We start from the raw sequence: 15505 nt of genomic DNA, 5'->3' as shown, positions 1-15505 counted from the left end.
ATGTTTGGCAAGAAAATAGGAGTTTGATCGTCTGTGCATAGCATCAAAAAACTTGAATAATTTTCAGGTTTTTGATAAATACGGTCATGATGTCAAAACCGATGTCAAAGTGCACAAATAACGTTTCACCGAAACCTTGTAATCAAAACAAGAAAACATAGTCATAACTCACAATGCTGAGTTTTTTTTTTCTAGAAGATAAGGCTCAGATGATATCTGTTGGGGACAATTTTTCTTGAAATGGCTTCTTGAAATGTTGGTAAAAAGTAGATTATTTAGTACTGGCCTTGCAGATTCTACCTCTGCAATTCGGTGTTACTCTTTCCAGTTGTAATTCATTTGTGCAGTTGACTTATGAGATGGTAGGCGCAAAACGTTCTTTAAATTCAAATAGTTCACTTGAGCGTTTTTTGAAAAGAGATTGGAATTAAGCCCGAACATCTTTCAGATCATTTTTATGTTTTTGTTTTTTGTAGACACCTAACATTTACACTCCTCCTTCTCCAGTACAGGTTCTCCAACCCTCCATCCGAAGTTCACGAGGATCAAAGTTCTCTTGAACCTCATGCAGAAATAAAAATAAGTGCAATTGCCATCAGAATCTATACAGAAATAAAAATAAAAGTTTCTGCCAAAACCATGTCTATTGCAACGGAACCGTTTCGTTCACAAACGCTTTTGCTTACTTCAGAGGATAATTGACCGCCCATGAGCAGCATATGAATTCTTTTAATTTTGACCAATGCATTATCTTGCCGTGTTTTTTTTTTCAAAAACTATCCGATCTTGTTCGCAGAAAAAAGGTCACACGAAAAGACGTCCGCATCGTTCTTGAAAATTCATGTACTCTTCCGTGTAAGCACAGAGTAGTGTTTATACTAATAATTTCGTCACAACGCTCTTTGCACAGATTCTAATAACGTGTATGCGAAGTCACATCTTGTCGTGTTTTCAACCATGTCATAAACTCGAAAAACATAGGAACAACAAACTATTCTCTTTCAACATATCATCGGGGTCGATGATATGTTGAAACCTACCGCAGAAAGTAATAATAACAAACCGACCAATCATATGATTTGACATCAATGCAAATAACACAAACAGATCTGATAAAGTTTTAAAAAAATTTAGCATGGGATATTTCTGGTTGTCATCACAGACTGTGAAACTAAGAACCTCTGATGTTGGGTCGTCAATGACTGTAATACAGCAGCAACCGTACTGCTGCCTGTCACATACTTCCACGACAATATCCCTCTTTCGGTGTCAGTATCGTGTACTGGTTCTTGTACAATGTTATGTATTTGTTGCATGCTGCTACTGCAGGTAGTTGTTTTATAATGTTGCTCTTTCGATTTCGCTTGAACTCCGATTGTACTGGGCAGTCATGTGCGCGCCAGTCACGTGAGTGGCAGCCATGTGATATCAGGCAGGAAATTCTTGAGCTAATGAAACCGTCACCGGTTCCATATATGCTAGTCAGCTCCAGAAGCTCGCATCGGCGGTTCGAGAAAAACGGCGAGACGAGTTTCGGTGCACTTCCACGATAACGCTAGGCCCCGTGTAGCTAAGGAGACCCATAAAAAACTGGAGGAGTTAGGCTGGAACACAATAAAGCAGAAAAAATGACAAATGGTGACGACTTCCTCTCTAGCCTAATACTTCTTTTCTTGCTATGTAGTCCTACACAACTCCCTACGCAAAAGATGTTTTCTTTTTCCTTACTTTTGTGCTAACAAATGTGCGGTCAGGTCACGCATGGAAGGATCTGGTGGTCAAGGTTGTCGTCTAGAATCAGAACTGTTTCGCAGTTTCAGTTTTGACGGTAGACTAATGCAGATGCAGGGTTGTTTTCAATTTATTATGTTAGCAATGACAATTTGGGATTAACCACTTGCCAGTACACATTTTGCAGTCCTCAGCTTACATGAAAGATCTCGATCTGCATAACAGTTCCACATAGCGTCATGTTTATTGCAACCAACCCTATGCAATATGTTGGTATTGAAAAATGCCTTCTCTCGATGCAGTGACTTATCTACTCTCCTTCAACCCGGATAACTGTAAACATAAGTTTCAGTGTTCTAATTACTAGACAACAATCAATCAAAGGGGAATCGTCGCTTGTACATAGATACATCCTTCCAAACGTTATTAGAATATCCGCTATGATAGGGATTCAATTCGTTAATTTACCGGCGAGTCTTTGACTTCTAGTTTTGCAAGACGAGAATAGTTTTTGCCGTTGAGATGTCTTTGTGGATCACTGAGAAGTTTATGGAAAGAAGAAGGAAAGAAGGTTTTTATTTCGAGTTTTTTCTTCGGTTGTTTTATTATATACTCATGCACTTTACATTTTATTTGAATTACAACTGAGGTCTGCACAATGTCGAGACAACTTCTTTCAAGATGGAGACATCCAAATTCTAAAATTAAATCTTCTTTATGCAACATTCAAGGCTAAATAGAAAGTAAGAAAGAAAGTTACACAGTAAAATGCTCGTGTGTGCGTATATACTCCCCTCTACCACACCCCTTTCTATTTGGCCACCATGTTTTCTAAGACAACACTCGCTGGGATTAAAAAAAGATAACCATGTCTGGTTTTTTTTAAGGAAACACACCGTGAAATTACATAAGTTGGATTTCTCCACGACTACAGGCATCGTGTGAGGGAGCTCGCAAAATGCTGAACGATTCACGCTTCTTCACACGATTCCGGTTTATGTATTGAATAAAAATTTGCTTACTTGAAGTCACCGATTTGAAACAAGGTCCGCAAAGTTTTGTACACTCATTTCTTCCTCTATAACCAGAGGTGGAAGCCTTTTCAAAGTTTTGAAAATTTTGAAAATTTTCGTTTCCATGGCGCGGGGAAATGGGAACATTTAGGGCAGAAAACAATGAATGTAGAAACATGACTTTCTATTTTAAATATGGTCAGCTATTAAAACAAATCAGCTTTCACAACTGGTTCGATAAGTGAGAATTGTTTTGTATTCGTTGAATGTATTCGTGACGTGTATTATTGTGAAGTTGGAATTTTGACGAACGTTAAAAAATTCTGCAAACATTGTCGGTCGTATCCATATTCAAAGAACCTCCTGCAAACATCCATAGTACCTCAATATGAATTTTCTAGAACACAAAGCGCACTTTTGAATGATTTTGGTTCGCGATAAATGGCTTGAACGAAAAATTTATTGATGTATTACACATCCTACATATTAGTACTAACCAGATTTTTTTCTGTACAGTTGCTTCGGATTGTATAAAGAGTATGAAGTGAACTAAAAGAATTCCAGGAAAAAACTTCCGCTAAAACACTCGTGACAGCCTACCTAGTAGGAAAGGAATCATTTTCAATCATATCAATCTAAGGCTGAGTTCTCGACAGCCCTCACCGGGACTCTAAATCAGCGAATAAAGGTTGCGAAGTTCTAAAGGTGTTTTAGTGAACTTTTATTTGATTTATAAGGTTTCTCATATGATAGCCATCTAGTATGCAGCAATATAATTGTCTTTTTTAAACCAAAGAACAACATTTCCTATTTCTATTTCCTTTTTATTTATTTATTTGATTATTTTCTCTTTTTTCTATTTATTGTCTATACTCTTCATTATGAATATAGTTTTCTTCAAATACTCTGTCATATACCGGAGCCATAGAAATGTATTCTGGAAATTTATCTCAAAATCTTGTGAGTGCGTACAACCGCTTCGTTGAATGTGGATACTACGAAGAATGTTTGCGAGAAGTTATCTGTTGTCAACTTCTATCTTCAAAATAATCTGCACCATGGACGCTTTTAACAAATATTGAAGTTTGCCGTTCTCACTCTCCAGGTCAGTTATGAGGGATGATTTAGTTTAATTAGCTAACTCTCTGTAGGGTGGAGCTCATTGTTCTCTCTGCTGGAATGTGACCAGATTCCCGCGCACAGCCTGATAAGGATCAAAAATCTTCAAAATTCTCGGGAAAAATGCGACTTTGAGAACGTTATATTATTCTGATTATAGAACAAAACAAACCTATGATCGAAATGCTCCCAAAATGTTATCAAATTGGAGTCAACGTCGTTAATTTCCCACTTTATGTGTGAACGCGCATTGTGTGAGGCTACGCGAGGCAACTAAACATTGTTGCTCAGCCCGTCTCTAGATAGGGTTAGAGCTTCGGTTCTCGAGTATGAACGTCGTAGCGCTCAATTCCCCTAATACTCGAGAGGAAGGCAAAACAAAAGACCCTATCTAACCAGTTCCTCCTGCAATGCATCTAATAACGAACAACATCTGGAGAACAGGCATATTTTTACTTCGCAAGGCCTCGTTTTTTTTTTCTTTTTTTCGGTTTGGATCTGTAATTTTGTCTTCCATAGCAGCTAGCTGGGGTCTTTATGCAAGCGAGTAGGTGGTCTCTAGTTTTGTCCACCTTACTCTAGTTGCATTACGATTCATGCATTGTTGCGTTACACGGGTACATGATTGATTCATGTGATTTAACTTCATATAGGCTCATGTTGTGGTAAGTTGTTATGATTTACCATCGCGCCTTCGTACTACCGGTAATGAACCGACGAGCATCCACCTATGCCTACGTGTGGAGTTCGAACGAGATCAGAACGATGCCGTCCGTCTATTCCAGAACGGACCATTCCAGCAACGTCCCCGGGTTATGATTATCCTTCATATCCCTAAAGTTATTAGTTCTTCAGGTATGGCACTTCGGTATTCGAAACTAAGTCCAGCCACTCCCGTCTCATATACCAGCTTCTCTCTCGTGTGTTTGTGCGACCGCTAATGAAGTAGGTACACTGTCAACCTCCACCCTTATTGTTATGTTGTTCCGAAAGTCTTGCACAAAATTTCAAACAGTTTTGAAATTGTTTTCTCATACATATCAATCAACAAATTAATAGTCATTATGATCCACTACGCATGTCCAACACTTCACAAGACAATCAATTCCAGATGTCCAGAACTCTGATGGTTGCGAGACGCAGAAGCGCGGAACCTCGCTTTCCAGCTCTCTGTTCATCGAATTTATTTCTCTCTTAGATGCAACTTCGGTGCACGAAACAGAACAGAATTTTCCAACCATGTTCGGCAAGTTTCTGCCGAGTAAGCTCTATGACAATGTCCGACCTCACATGGCAAAGCTTACTCGACATAAAGTCGCCGAACATATTATCCCAGCTTCCGCAGCCTCCTTGTTATGCAGACGTGGTCCCGTCTGGCAACCGTTTGCTTCGGGCAAACCGCATCTACGAGAAGAAAAACTCGGATGGTCATTGTTTTGTTAACTGATATCTATGAACAATAAAGTTCACGTTTTTCTGTTTGAAAAACTGAAATTTGGTGCAAAATTTTTGGACCAACCTAACAGTAGCGTAACCCTTATGATTTTTGAAATAAATAAGTAAATATGCGCCAAATCTGTCAGCGAGCGGAAGAAACAGCACCAGCAGCCGATTGGTTTTCGCCTCGAAAGCACATGCAGAACGGAGGGTCTGCTTATGCGCACGTGGCATGTGATTAGGTGCTTCTTGTAGAGGAATACGGTGGGATAAGGGAGTCTTCCACGTCGTTTTTCTGGATGGTTAGGGAAATCGAACGTGATCTCACTCAAACTTGTGAAGTACACCCCTAATGCTACCTTTTCGTGAAGAAAACGTTTAATCTTGTAGTATGCTCCTATCAAACAGCAAATTCAGAAATTCAAATAGTTTTTATTTTTGGAGGGAATAGCTATGAAATCTACTTCAGATGCTTGATTATTTTTCTTTTTAAATTTAGTACTGATTTTCCAGTAAGGCGACAACAAAATCCTCCAAATGTTTCAAATGAAAACGGAAGAGGTTTTGTAAGTAGCTATTGCCCTGATTTTTAGTATTCTAGAATTGCGTGATATTTCCTCAAATACTAACATATCAAGTAAACCCAGCGATGAAGGAGTCACAACCGCAGAGGAACTGATCAGAATCTTCTAAATGGTTTAAATGTTAAAAGACCTCGCTGTTCTGTTGGCAACGATCCTGTCTCCAAATGGAACAAAATACTTGAATAAAAAGAGAAGATATAGCGATATCAAAGTCAAACAAACAAAAGTGCAGTTGATTATCAAAAACTGCCGTTGAGAAGTCTCATTCAAATTCACGGGATTCAGCCGAAATGACAGCTCTCTGTCCGCAAATTCTGCACAGAGTTAGCGGTATCGTTTCAGGATAAGTTACGTTAGGTACCTCACGAACCTAGGTAGAGCGGAAATTGGACTAACATCAGAGGCTGTGAACTAAAATTGCAGTTAATGTTACCCAGCACCTAGTCTACCACCAGTCATTTTCCCAACTTATTTGCGAATTAAGCCCACGACAACGCTGGATCTGAGTTGGCCAGGGTAGCCAAAGGAAGTTCACCGGGTTCCTAACGTAACTTATCTTGGACTCCAAATTCCTGCATCATGTATGGCTATAAAAATACCCGTCCCTTGAATCATTGTTTCTGAAACGTATTTCAAATACTGGAGTACAGCAAATATTTTTCTCAGACATAGTGTCAAGTGTGTTCTGACAGAATTATCATGAGCATAAACAAAATTCTGACTAAAACTAGAAAACTAAGACTTGCGTGGAAATCGCCGACAGAAACAGTGTTCTGAACTCCACCAGCAACATCGATAGCTCGCTGCTCATCTATGGTTGTGCCAACCATTATATAAAGAAGTTGCATTCCTTGTTCCCTACACTAAAAAAAAATTGTTGTAAGCGGTTATGTGGTCCATGCTAAAAGGGGAAAAAAGAAATCAAATAGAGGAAATATCGTATGGTTTTTCTGAGTGTGGCAAATTTTGTCAAGGAATTGGGAAATTTCTAACACTTCTAAGCCAGATAAATAAAATATCCCTTTATCACAAAATTCCCTTAGGATTGAATGTATAGCACTTGCACTTATTTCAGTCTCTAGTGTTTTGTTGTGGTGTGCCTGCGAGGTTTTTAGATGGAACCTTTATTTGCCTGACGTTTCGGCTTTTTCGCCGTCTTCAGAGGCCTAAATGGAGGATGACTGGAGCAAAGCTACGTTTATCCCATCAAGTGCCACACTACCCTGGGTCAGTGTTTCGATAATCGTTCAGGGTAGTGAAAACAGAAACCCATTTACATTGAAAATGGTCTTACGTGTTGCTCTACCGGATGTGGCGCGGCTGGTTGCACGCACTTGTCACTCGCGAATGAGTATTACTGCGTGTAGACCACCAGCGACGATACGACGACGATGCTTTGATTTACACACACAATATCAAGCGGTTATAGGTCACAGATCGGCACAAATGGCAAGAACTCATTCGTTATCGACAAGCATTCATTCCTATTAATCATTGAAGGGTTTCTTTTAAGAATCCAAAACGCCTCCAACGTCTTCCTTGCCGATGTTTCTGTTTTGTGAGCCAGCATAACGCATTTCACATCGTAATCGTTTCCGTGGTGGGTCTCATGTCTGTGCCAAGTCTCACGTCAGATCTGCACATCCGACTGCAGTAAAACGCGCAGTGATTCGAAATATGTTCAAAACCGCTAGTGAAGTATGCACTGGCAACCAAGAACGACACGAATCACGAAGACTAGCCTCGCAAACTGCATGTGCTAATGGCCATACAGTACGTCCGCACTACCGAAGAACTCGCACTGTAAATAGCAATTTTTCGCGTGAAAACAAAATTTCTCTTTGTCTTCCTTTAATCTCTGACAGTGTCAGTGCCGCTGTTCAGCGAAGCATTATCCAAGCACAATTACAAGATGACGTGATCTTGGTGAATATCCCAAATGCAAATATCAAAAGCCAGCTTGTTAGAAACAGACTATATGATAGATACTGCATCTGTGAAAGATGTGTTATTTGTCATTACGGAAAAACAGGCGACTGTGCGAAAATGGGGGTAATATATGAGATTGAGTGCTTGATATGCAATGCAACTTACGTTGGGGAGACCGGTAGGAATGTTGGAGTGAGGATTAATGAACACTTGGCAGGAAAGCGACGAAAAAGTTTGATAACACCACTAGGAAGGCACAGACATGAGGCCCACAACGGAAACAATTACGATGTGAAATGCGTTATACTGGCTCACGAAACAGAAATATCGGCAAGGAAGACGTTGGAGGCGTTTTGGATTCTTAAAAGAAACCCTTCAATGAATAATAGGAATGAATGCTTGTCGATAACGAATGAGTTCTTGCCACTTGTACCGCTCTGTGACCTATAACCGCCTGATATTCTGTGTGTAAATCAAATCATCTATATCGTCGCTGGTGATCTACACGCAGTAATACTCATTCGCTGGTACACTGAGTGACAAGTGCGTGCAACCATCACATCCGGTGGAGCAACACGTAAGACCATTTTCAATGTAAATGGGTTTCTGTTTTCACTGCCCTGAATGATTATCGAAACACTGACCCAGGGTAGTGTGGCACTTGATGGGATAAATGTAGCATTGCTCCAGTCATCCTCTATTTAGACCTCTGAAGACGGCGAAAAAACCGAAACGTCAGGCAAATAAAGGTTCCATCTAAAAATCTTGCAGGCACACCATAACAAAACACAGACAGAATATGCCGAGGTTTCAAGACAAAAGAACATTTGAACTACTCAGTCTCTAGTAATACCCACTCTCTAGAGGTATCTTTAGAGATGTTGAAAACGGAAGAGCGGTAAGATAGTATTCGAATGTAACATTCTACTCAGCCTGCTAGTGTTTGTGGTTGTGTAGGATTTTCATCGGATATCCCTAATCACGTTCACCATCTCCCTAATCACATCGCGTTTCAATCTAGCGATATGCACTGACAATACTGTAATAGAACGTCTTTGCATGTTGCGTACAAACATTCTGGAATATCTTGAAGTTATCATCTATTTCACTCTGCAAATCCAAAGAACTATACGTCAACCTTCCATAAAACACGGTGAATGTTTTCAGAGGATTTTATCAAGCATCACAGTTCTTGGTAGTGTTGAAAGAGAATAGACGGACACTTTACACTGTTATTTGGTTGTTGTATTTGTCACTAGCGCTGGGTAAATATTCAGAAATATATTCTTTCGTCACGATATTCTACTGAGCTAATAGACAGTTAGAGCATCTTTTGATGGAATTTGCAATTTTCGTTAGAAAATGTTTATGAGACTTTTCTACAAGTTGGAAATAAACAACCTCTTGTCCGAAATCAAATACGAAATTACCTCATACGCTTCGATTAACTGGTCGTATTCGAGAAACTCTTCGCACTCGTCGGTTCTACATTTGTCCGGATCACCATCAGAAAACAGAATAATAGATTTGTGTTTCGATTTTTCGAGCTAAATGGTAGATTAGAAACGTCAAATCAATGTCAACGTCAAACAATATGATATAAAGCGAGCTTGAGTAAAAAACATTCACAACAAAGAAAAAATCAAGCAAAAAACACGATAAAAAACAATATGAAGGCTTGGCGAAATCTATTCAAGGATGGGTAGACGATTTTCGGGAAACGTTGGTGTACAATTGGCAGCTGAGATCAAAAAGCCCATTTTAGGAGCGTGAAGATTTTGAATGGCAGGTAGCATTTTCAAGCATTACTATTATTATTTTGTATTATTATTAGCATTGTTATTTATTTCTTTACTTCTAAGGAAACGTGGACCAGCAGTGCTCAAAGTGCACGTCGTTGATCAATCCCTAGAGGAATACGCCTGCGCGTTCGACTTCAATTCAAAATCGTTTGAGGTCTTTGAACGGTGGATGTGCAGCCTATGTAATAAATTGTAGGGACAGTTTGGTGTGTAAGATAAGTGTTTTTGTCCACCCGGACAAGCTTTGCACTAATTTGTCGATCCCGAGGTTAATGATTAGCTTGATGACCACTGAGGTGGTTTTGAATGAGGTGGTTATCGATCGTACACTCATGGCTCTTACAGACTATGCTACATCCATTTAGAAAAAATTCTACACGAGGATATAAAATATATGTTCAACCTCTTATGTTTCACTCTCAAGATCCAGCGAATAAGAAGAGGAATTGAGGAAAATGCATGAAAAGTTGCTTTTACTGCCTTGCGCGTCTTTCTGTTGAAATTTTGTAATGATATTGATTGAAGAGAATAAATTGATAGAGCATTCATCATTGCTACTATTAAAAAATCGATAGGCTTTTTTCCTTCTTTTTTTATCCAAAAAAAATCTAGTTGCAACTGAAACGCACAGGCACAATGACTAGCAATAAATGAACGAATAAAATAGTGACTCCTATTAACTCACAGTCAACATTCCTCTTGCCAATGTGAACGCATATCCTAGGAGAGTCCATGAGGGCTCATAATTCCTATTTTCATCAATCCAATCGCTGAAACAATCATTTCCTAGTAGTGAATTATACTCCTCACAGTCCCCATTTCCTTGAGAAGAGGTTTTGGTATTAAGTGTACGAACATGTATTTGCTGCAAAAAAGACCATTGCATTTTTGAGAATTAGAGAACATATACTGCGGCAGATGTACATATAGCTCTCCTTCGGCTGAATACACACATTCAACATTGACCATATCTGCATACCTACTTTCTCTGTTCAGTTTTGAAAAATCCTACCACAAAATGCTGCAGAGAGACTTTCATTGATATTGTTTCGATTTATCACACTCATAGATTCGGTAAAAAAGAGGAATTCTCCAAGAAGAGTGTCGTTCTTCTCACTTCACATTCGATTTCGTTGTGTTTTTCACATGCATCCATTTCTCAATATGTATTAGGTTAGTGCAAAAATAAATCGCGTTTTCAAATATTTACTTAGAAACACTATAACTTGTCTCAAAATCAACTTTATCAGTCGAAATAAGATTCATTCTCCACAACGGTTTGCAGCTTCATAGTGGCGTCGAGGTGACTCTGGGCGTCGAACTACGATATTTCGGCCTCTCGGAAACGGAACCCTAGCTAAGAGTAAACCACTGCTAAGATTTACCATCGTCCTGTGGTGAAAGTTAAGCTCGTGAAAAGTGGTAGTCGGTCGGCGAAAGCTTCCGCAAATATGGTGGTTGGGGCAGAGCCTCGCAGCTTAACTAGTCCAACTTGAGTGAACTTTCAAAATGTGTGGCAGGACATTGTTGCGTAGGAGAATCGAGTTTTTTCTGTTCACTAATGCCCGGCGGAGAAGTTGGAATTCCCAATTTTTTGCAGTTCTTCTCTGCTGTGATGGTCTCGCCAGGTCTCATAAAGTCGTAGATTACACTTGTAGCACATTACCACACAGTCACCATGGTCTTTTTCGGGTGCATTTTCGACTTCGGGAAGTGCGTGTGAGCTTCATCCTTGTCCATTGATTCATTGAGCAGGGCGCTTCCTGTTGTCATTACGGATCCATTTCTCATTTTTCACAATATGAGAAATGAATCGTTCTTATTGCGTAACAGAAGCATTGAGCAGATCCCGAAACGGCGGTTTCTTTGGGGCTCGCTAAGTTCATGGGCACCCACCTGTTCGACATTTTTATCCTTCCAATTTTTCCCAGATGGCGAACGACTATTGAATCGCCAACTCCTAATTCTTGGGCAAAGTCTCGTGTTGTTTTAAGCGGATCGTTTTCGATGATTGCCTTCAGCAGGTGGTCGTCAACTTCGGAGGGGCGGCCGCAACCTTTGTTATCCTCGAGGGTCATATCGCCACAACGAAACCTTTGGAACTAAGGCCGTACCATGGATTCGGTGGTGCTCTCTCACCCCAAACAGCGTTGATATTCCGGGCTGTCTCCGCTGCAGATCTGACCAGCTTGGACTCATAGAAGAAGATTTGGTGAAACTCTTTGCTGGATATGTTATCTTCTAAGTTTGGATACAAAATACTGATTCTTGTTCACAACCACTTCAGCATTAACAGCCACAACGAAATGCGCTACAAACCGCTATACGGTTTCTAATATTGAAGATCAGGGTAACCGGGAAGTGTTTGTCGTGAATATAAGGCAACGAAAAGGGCAACGTTATTTTTTGCACCAATCTAATATTTCAAAGGATAGTATCAACCTTTTTACCATGTCTGCAAAGCTCATCTGAAGGATACTGGTAGTGTCTCAAAGTTGGCTTGCGGCACACTGAACATGGACACTGGAGCTGAATTAATCTTGCAACTGAACTCGAGCAATAGGAAGTATTTTGGTTGGTGTTGGTGGAGAAGACATTTGATAGAGATGAAATGTTAGAATAGTTTGCCTGATTCGTATCGTTCACGACCCAAAACACATACACGCTTTACATCAGTGACTACTTACGTAAAGTATTACCACACCTATTCGCACAGATTAGGGAGAAAAAGCCAAGTTTTATGTTTAGATGATCTCTGTCATGGTTGCTCAGGAAAGCAGTCACAATTTCAGCCAAAAGTACACTGATTTTTGCAGAAAAAAAGATTATCAGAATCAAGATCTTTTAATGAATTTGACAGTAACACTCATATCGAAGCATCAAGCCTTTCATAAAGTTCCAGAAAAGCAACGCGTGTATCAAAGTTAATGGCGAAAAATAATATTATGATTGATTATTTCTGCAGATTACGAATGATTGTACTTGCTCTCGCTGCTCGTTTTCATTTTGTACCTATCTCCTCATGGTTTCACTATCAAAAAAGTGTTGCTTACTTTATTTTGTCATCGCTGCCGAATACGCGACGATGAATTTTGAGTACATTTATCATGAATTAAAACTCTGGAAACAGTACTGTACCTCAGCTCTTGCTTGCTATGTTTGCCCATGCTCAAAGAAACATAAGGCCTATTCACCATCATGACTATTCCTGTCCTAACATCTTTGATGTTTTCCACTAATATACGCATGAATTCAATTTGCTGAAAAAAAAATTCATTAATGATGTTCTAAAATATAATGCTGGGCAGATTCATTACTATCCGGCTAATTGGGGGGTGCAAAGCCATTAGGTTAGATCAAAAATTGGAAAGTCGCAATGTATGGAAACAGTCAAAATTGAACCTGTGAGTCAAATCAATGGAAGTGACGACTATAGCAAAGGAAATATGACCAAACGTCGTTAGCCCAGGTGATTTCGCTGATATTTGTGGTCATAATTATGCCTCAAATGGTTCTTCCATAAAATTCAATAGTGAAGCAGCAAGTCAAGTTCAATCAGCTTCTGCTTCATCTCATAACGCCCACTGAGGTTGGCATTTTTGTACTCGAACGGTTTTTTTTTTCAAAACTGTCGAAAACAGGACCTTTTGACTGTAAAATGTGGTCATTCCACAACTTAAAGCTGTTCTAATTAGTAAACTACAGAATTATACTCAAAATTGTTGGTGTACGTATTTTTCTGCTAAAGATGAATTTGTGACTGACAGAATTTCATAGTATTATCTGCTCAGAATAAAGCATACACATTCAACATGTTCTATTATTATATTTCCAGTCTGAGGTCCGGCTGAAGCCGGACTTCAGACTGGTAATATAATAATAAGGTGTTTGTGGTGAAATGTGGTGTTTGCTTCGCTCGCTTTCACTGATCAACGAAAATTAATGTTAGTGTTACTAGTTCTATGGAATTGGACTTGTGTATCTCCAGCAATCCGTCTTCTTTTTTTATATTATAACTAAATGCAAAAGAGTTCATAGTCTTCTTTCTAAACGCGTCAGTTCTACATTTGCAGAACATTCCAGCTTCAGCTTCAAACACTCCTTATCAATATATTATAGACAATATTTAAAAGTATCTTGCGAAATATGGGTTTTTCTTCTGTTTTCTACAAACGGTTATCGAAGAATAGTGTTTTGGCATAAAATAACGAGAAAGACATCATCCTACTGATAAAGATAACGTTCCACGTCAGATCACATAAACATCCTGCTACTATTTAAGCAGCCGTTTTCATGTGCGTTTCCACTTTCTGAGAACGGCATGCTACCAACTTGAGGCGAACGAACAGAGAACTAGATACGAGGAGGAGTCATAAAGGTGAAAAGCAACGCGCCCAGTGACCACGGCTATGAAAAGGCTTCAACCATTTATCTTTTGCGACATGCACGCGAAATTACTGCGCATCACTTCGATGCCGCGGGACCCGTCTCACCCCACCTTATAGCTATCTGGTGCCAGCGCACCAACCCGACGCCGGATGGACCCGTCCCGTCATACCCCTTTTTATACTTATCTGGCGCCGGCGCACCAATCCGACGCCGTTGGACCCGCCGCACCTCTATTATAGCTATCTGGTGCCAGCGCACCAACCCGACGCCGGATGGACCCGTCCCGTCATACCCCTTTTTATACTTATCTGGCGCCGGCGCACCAATCCGACGCCGTTGAACCCGCCGCACCTCTATTATAGCTATCTGGCGCCGGCGCGCCAATCCGACGCCGGTGGACCCGTCGCACCCCCTCTTATAGGTATCTGGCGCCGGTGGACCCGTCGCTCCCCCTTCCATAGGTATCTGGCGCCGGAGGACCCGTCTCACTTCCTTCTACAGGTATCTGACGCCGGTGGGCGAGCGTCCGTCGGCGTCGAATTGGTGCGTACTTCAGACTTTATGTGTTGTTTGCTTCGCTCGCCTTCACTAATCAACGAAAATTAATATTAGTGTTATTAGTTCTATGAAATTGGACTCCAGCAATCTTTCTTCCTTTTTTATATTACAACTATAAGCGAAATATTTCATAGTCTTCTTCCTAAACGCGTCAGTTCTACATTTGGAGAAAATTCAACCATCAGCGACAAACACTCCTTCGATGCCAGATTAATGTATATACTATTTGAAAGCATTACTCGAAGTATGGGTATTCCTCCTGATTTCCCTCAATAGCTATCATAGAATGATGTTTTAACATAAAATGACGTGAAACACATCATCCTAATGATAAAGATAACGTTCCACGTCAGATCACGTAAACATTTTGCTACTATTTAAGCAGCTGTTTGCATGAGTACTTCCAATTTCTGAGAACGGCATGCTACGAACGTGAGGCGAACGAAGAAGGAAATAGGCACGCGGAGGAGTCATAAAGATGAAAAGCAAAGCGTCCTGTGACCACTGCTATCAAACGGCTGCAACCATCTATCTTTTGCGTCATGCACACAAAGTTATTGCGCACCAATCCGACGCCGCGAGACCCGTCGCAGCCCATTTTATAGCTATCTGGTGCCGGCGCACCAATCTGACGCCGGTGGACCCGTCGCACCCCCTTCTATAGGTGTCTGACGCCTGTGGACCCGTCGCACCCCCTTCTATAGGTGTCTGGCGCCGGTGGACCCGTCGCACCCCCTTCTATAGGTGTCTGGCACCGGTGGACCCGTCGCACCCCCTTCTATAGGTGTCTGGCGCCGGCGCACCCGTCGCAACCCATTTTTTAGCTATCTGGCGCCGGCGCACCAAACCGACGCCGGGTGGACCCGTCGCACCCCCTTTTTCGAATTTCGTGACACACAGACAAACAAACAAACAAACAAACAAACAAACACACACACACACA

At 40.6% G+C, this 15505-nt stretch overlaps 1 protein-coding gene across 2 annotated transcripts; it reads right to left on the bottom strand.

Annotated features, from left to right (window-relative positions):
• Positions 1–2369: 2369 nt before the first annotated feature.
• On the bottom strand, positions 2370–15036 carry RB195_003253 (uncharacterized protein; the record flags this gene model as incomplete). Of its 2 annotated transcripts, XM_064200830.1 has the most annotated exons (6): positions 2370–2429; positions 6631–6747; positions 9244–9360; positions 10301–10385; positions 12754–12875; positions 14995–15036. In XM_064200830.1, the coding sequence occupies 6 exons, from the start codon at positions 15034–15036 to the stop codon at positions 2370–2372; spliced, it is 543 nt and encodes a 180-aa protein (XP_064056711.1). The 2 variants fall into 2 exon arrangements, with proteins under 2 accessions (XP_064056711.1, XP_064056712.1); XM_064200831.1 differs by lacking the exon at positions 14995–15036 and having other exon boundaries at positions 12754–12815.
• Positions 15037–15505: the final 469 nt, after the last annotated feature.

Source organism: Necator americanus, chromosome IV, assembly GCF_031761385.1.
Source record: "Necator americanus strain Aroian chromosome IV, whole genome shotgun sequence".
In the NCBI taxonomy this organism is placed as follows: domain Eukaryota; kingdom Metazoa; phylum Nematoda; class Chromadorea; order Rhabditida; family Ancylostomatidae; genus Necator; species Necator americanus.
Note: the sequence above shows the minus strand (reverse complement) of the source record. Positions and strands in the feature narration are given on the sequence as shown.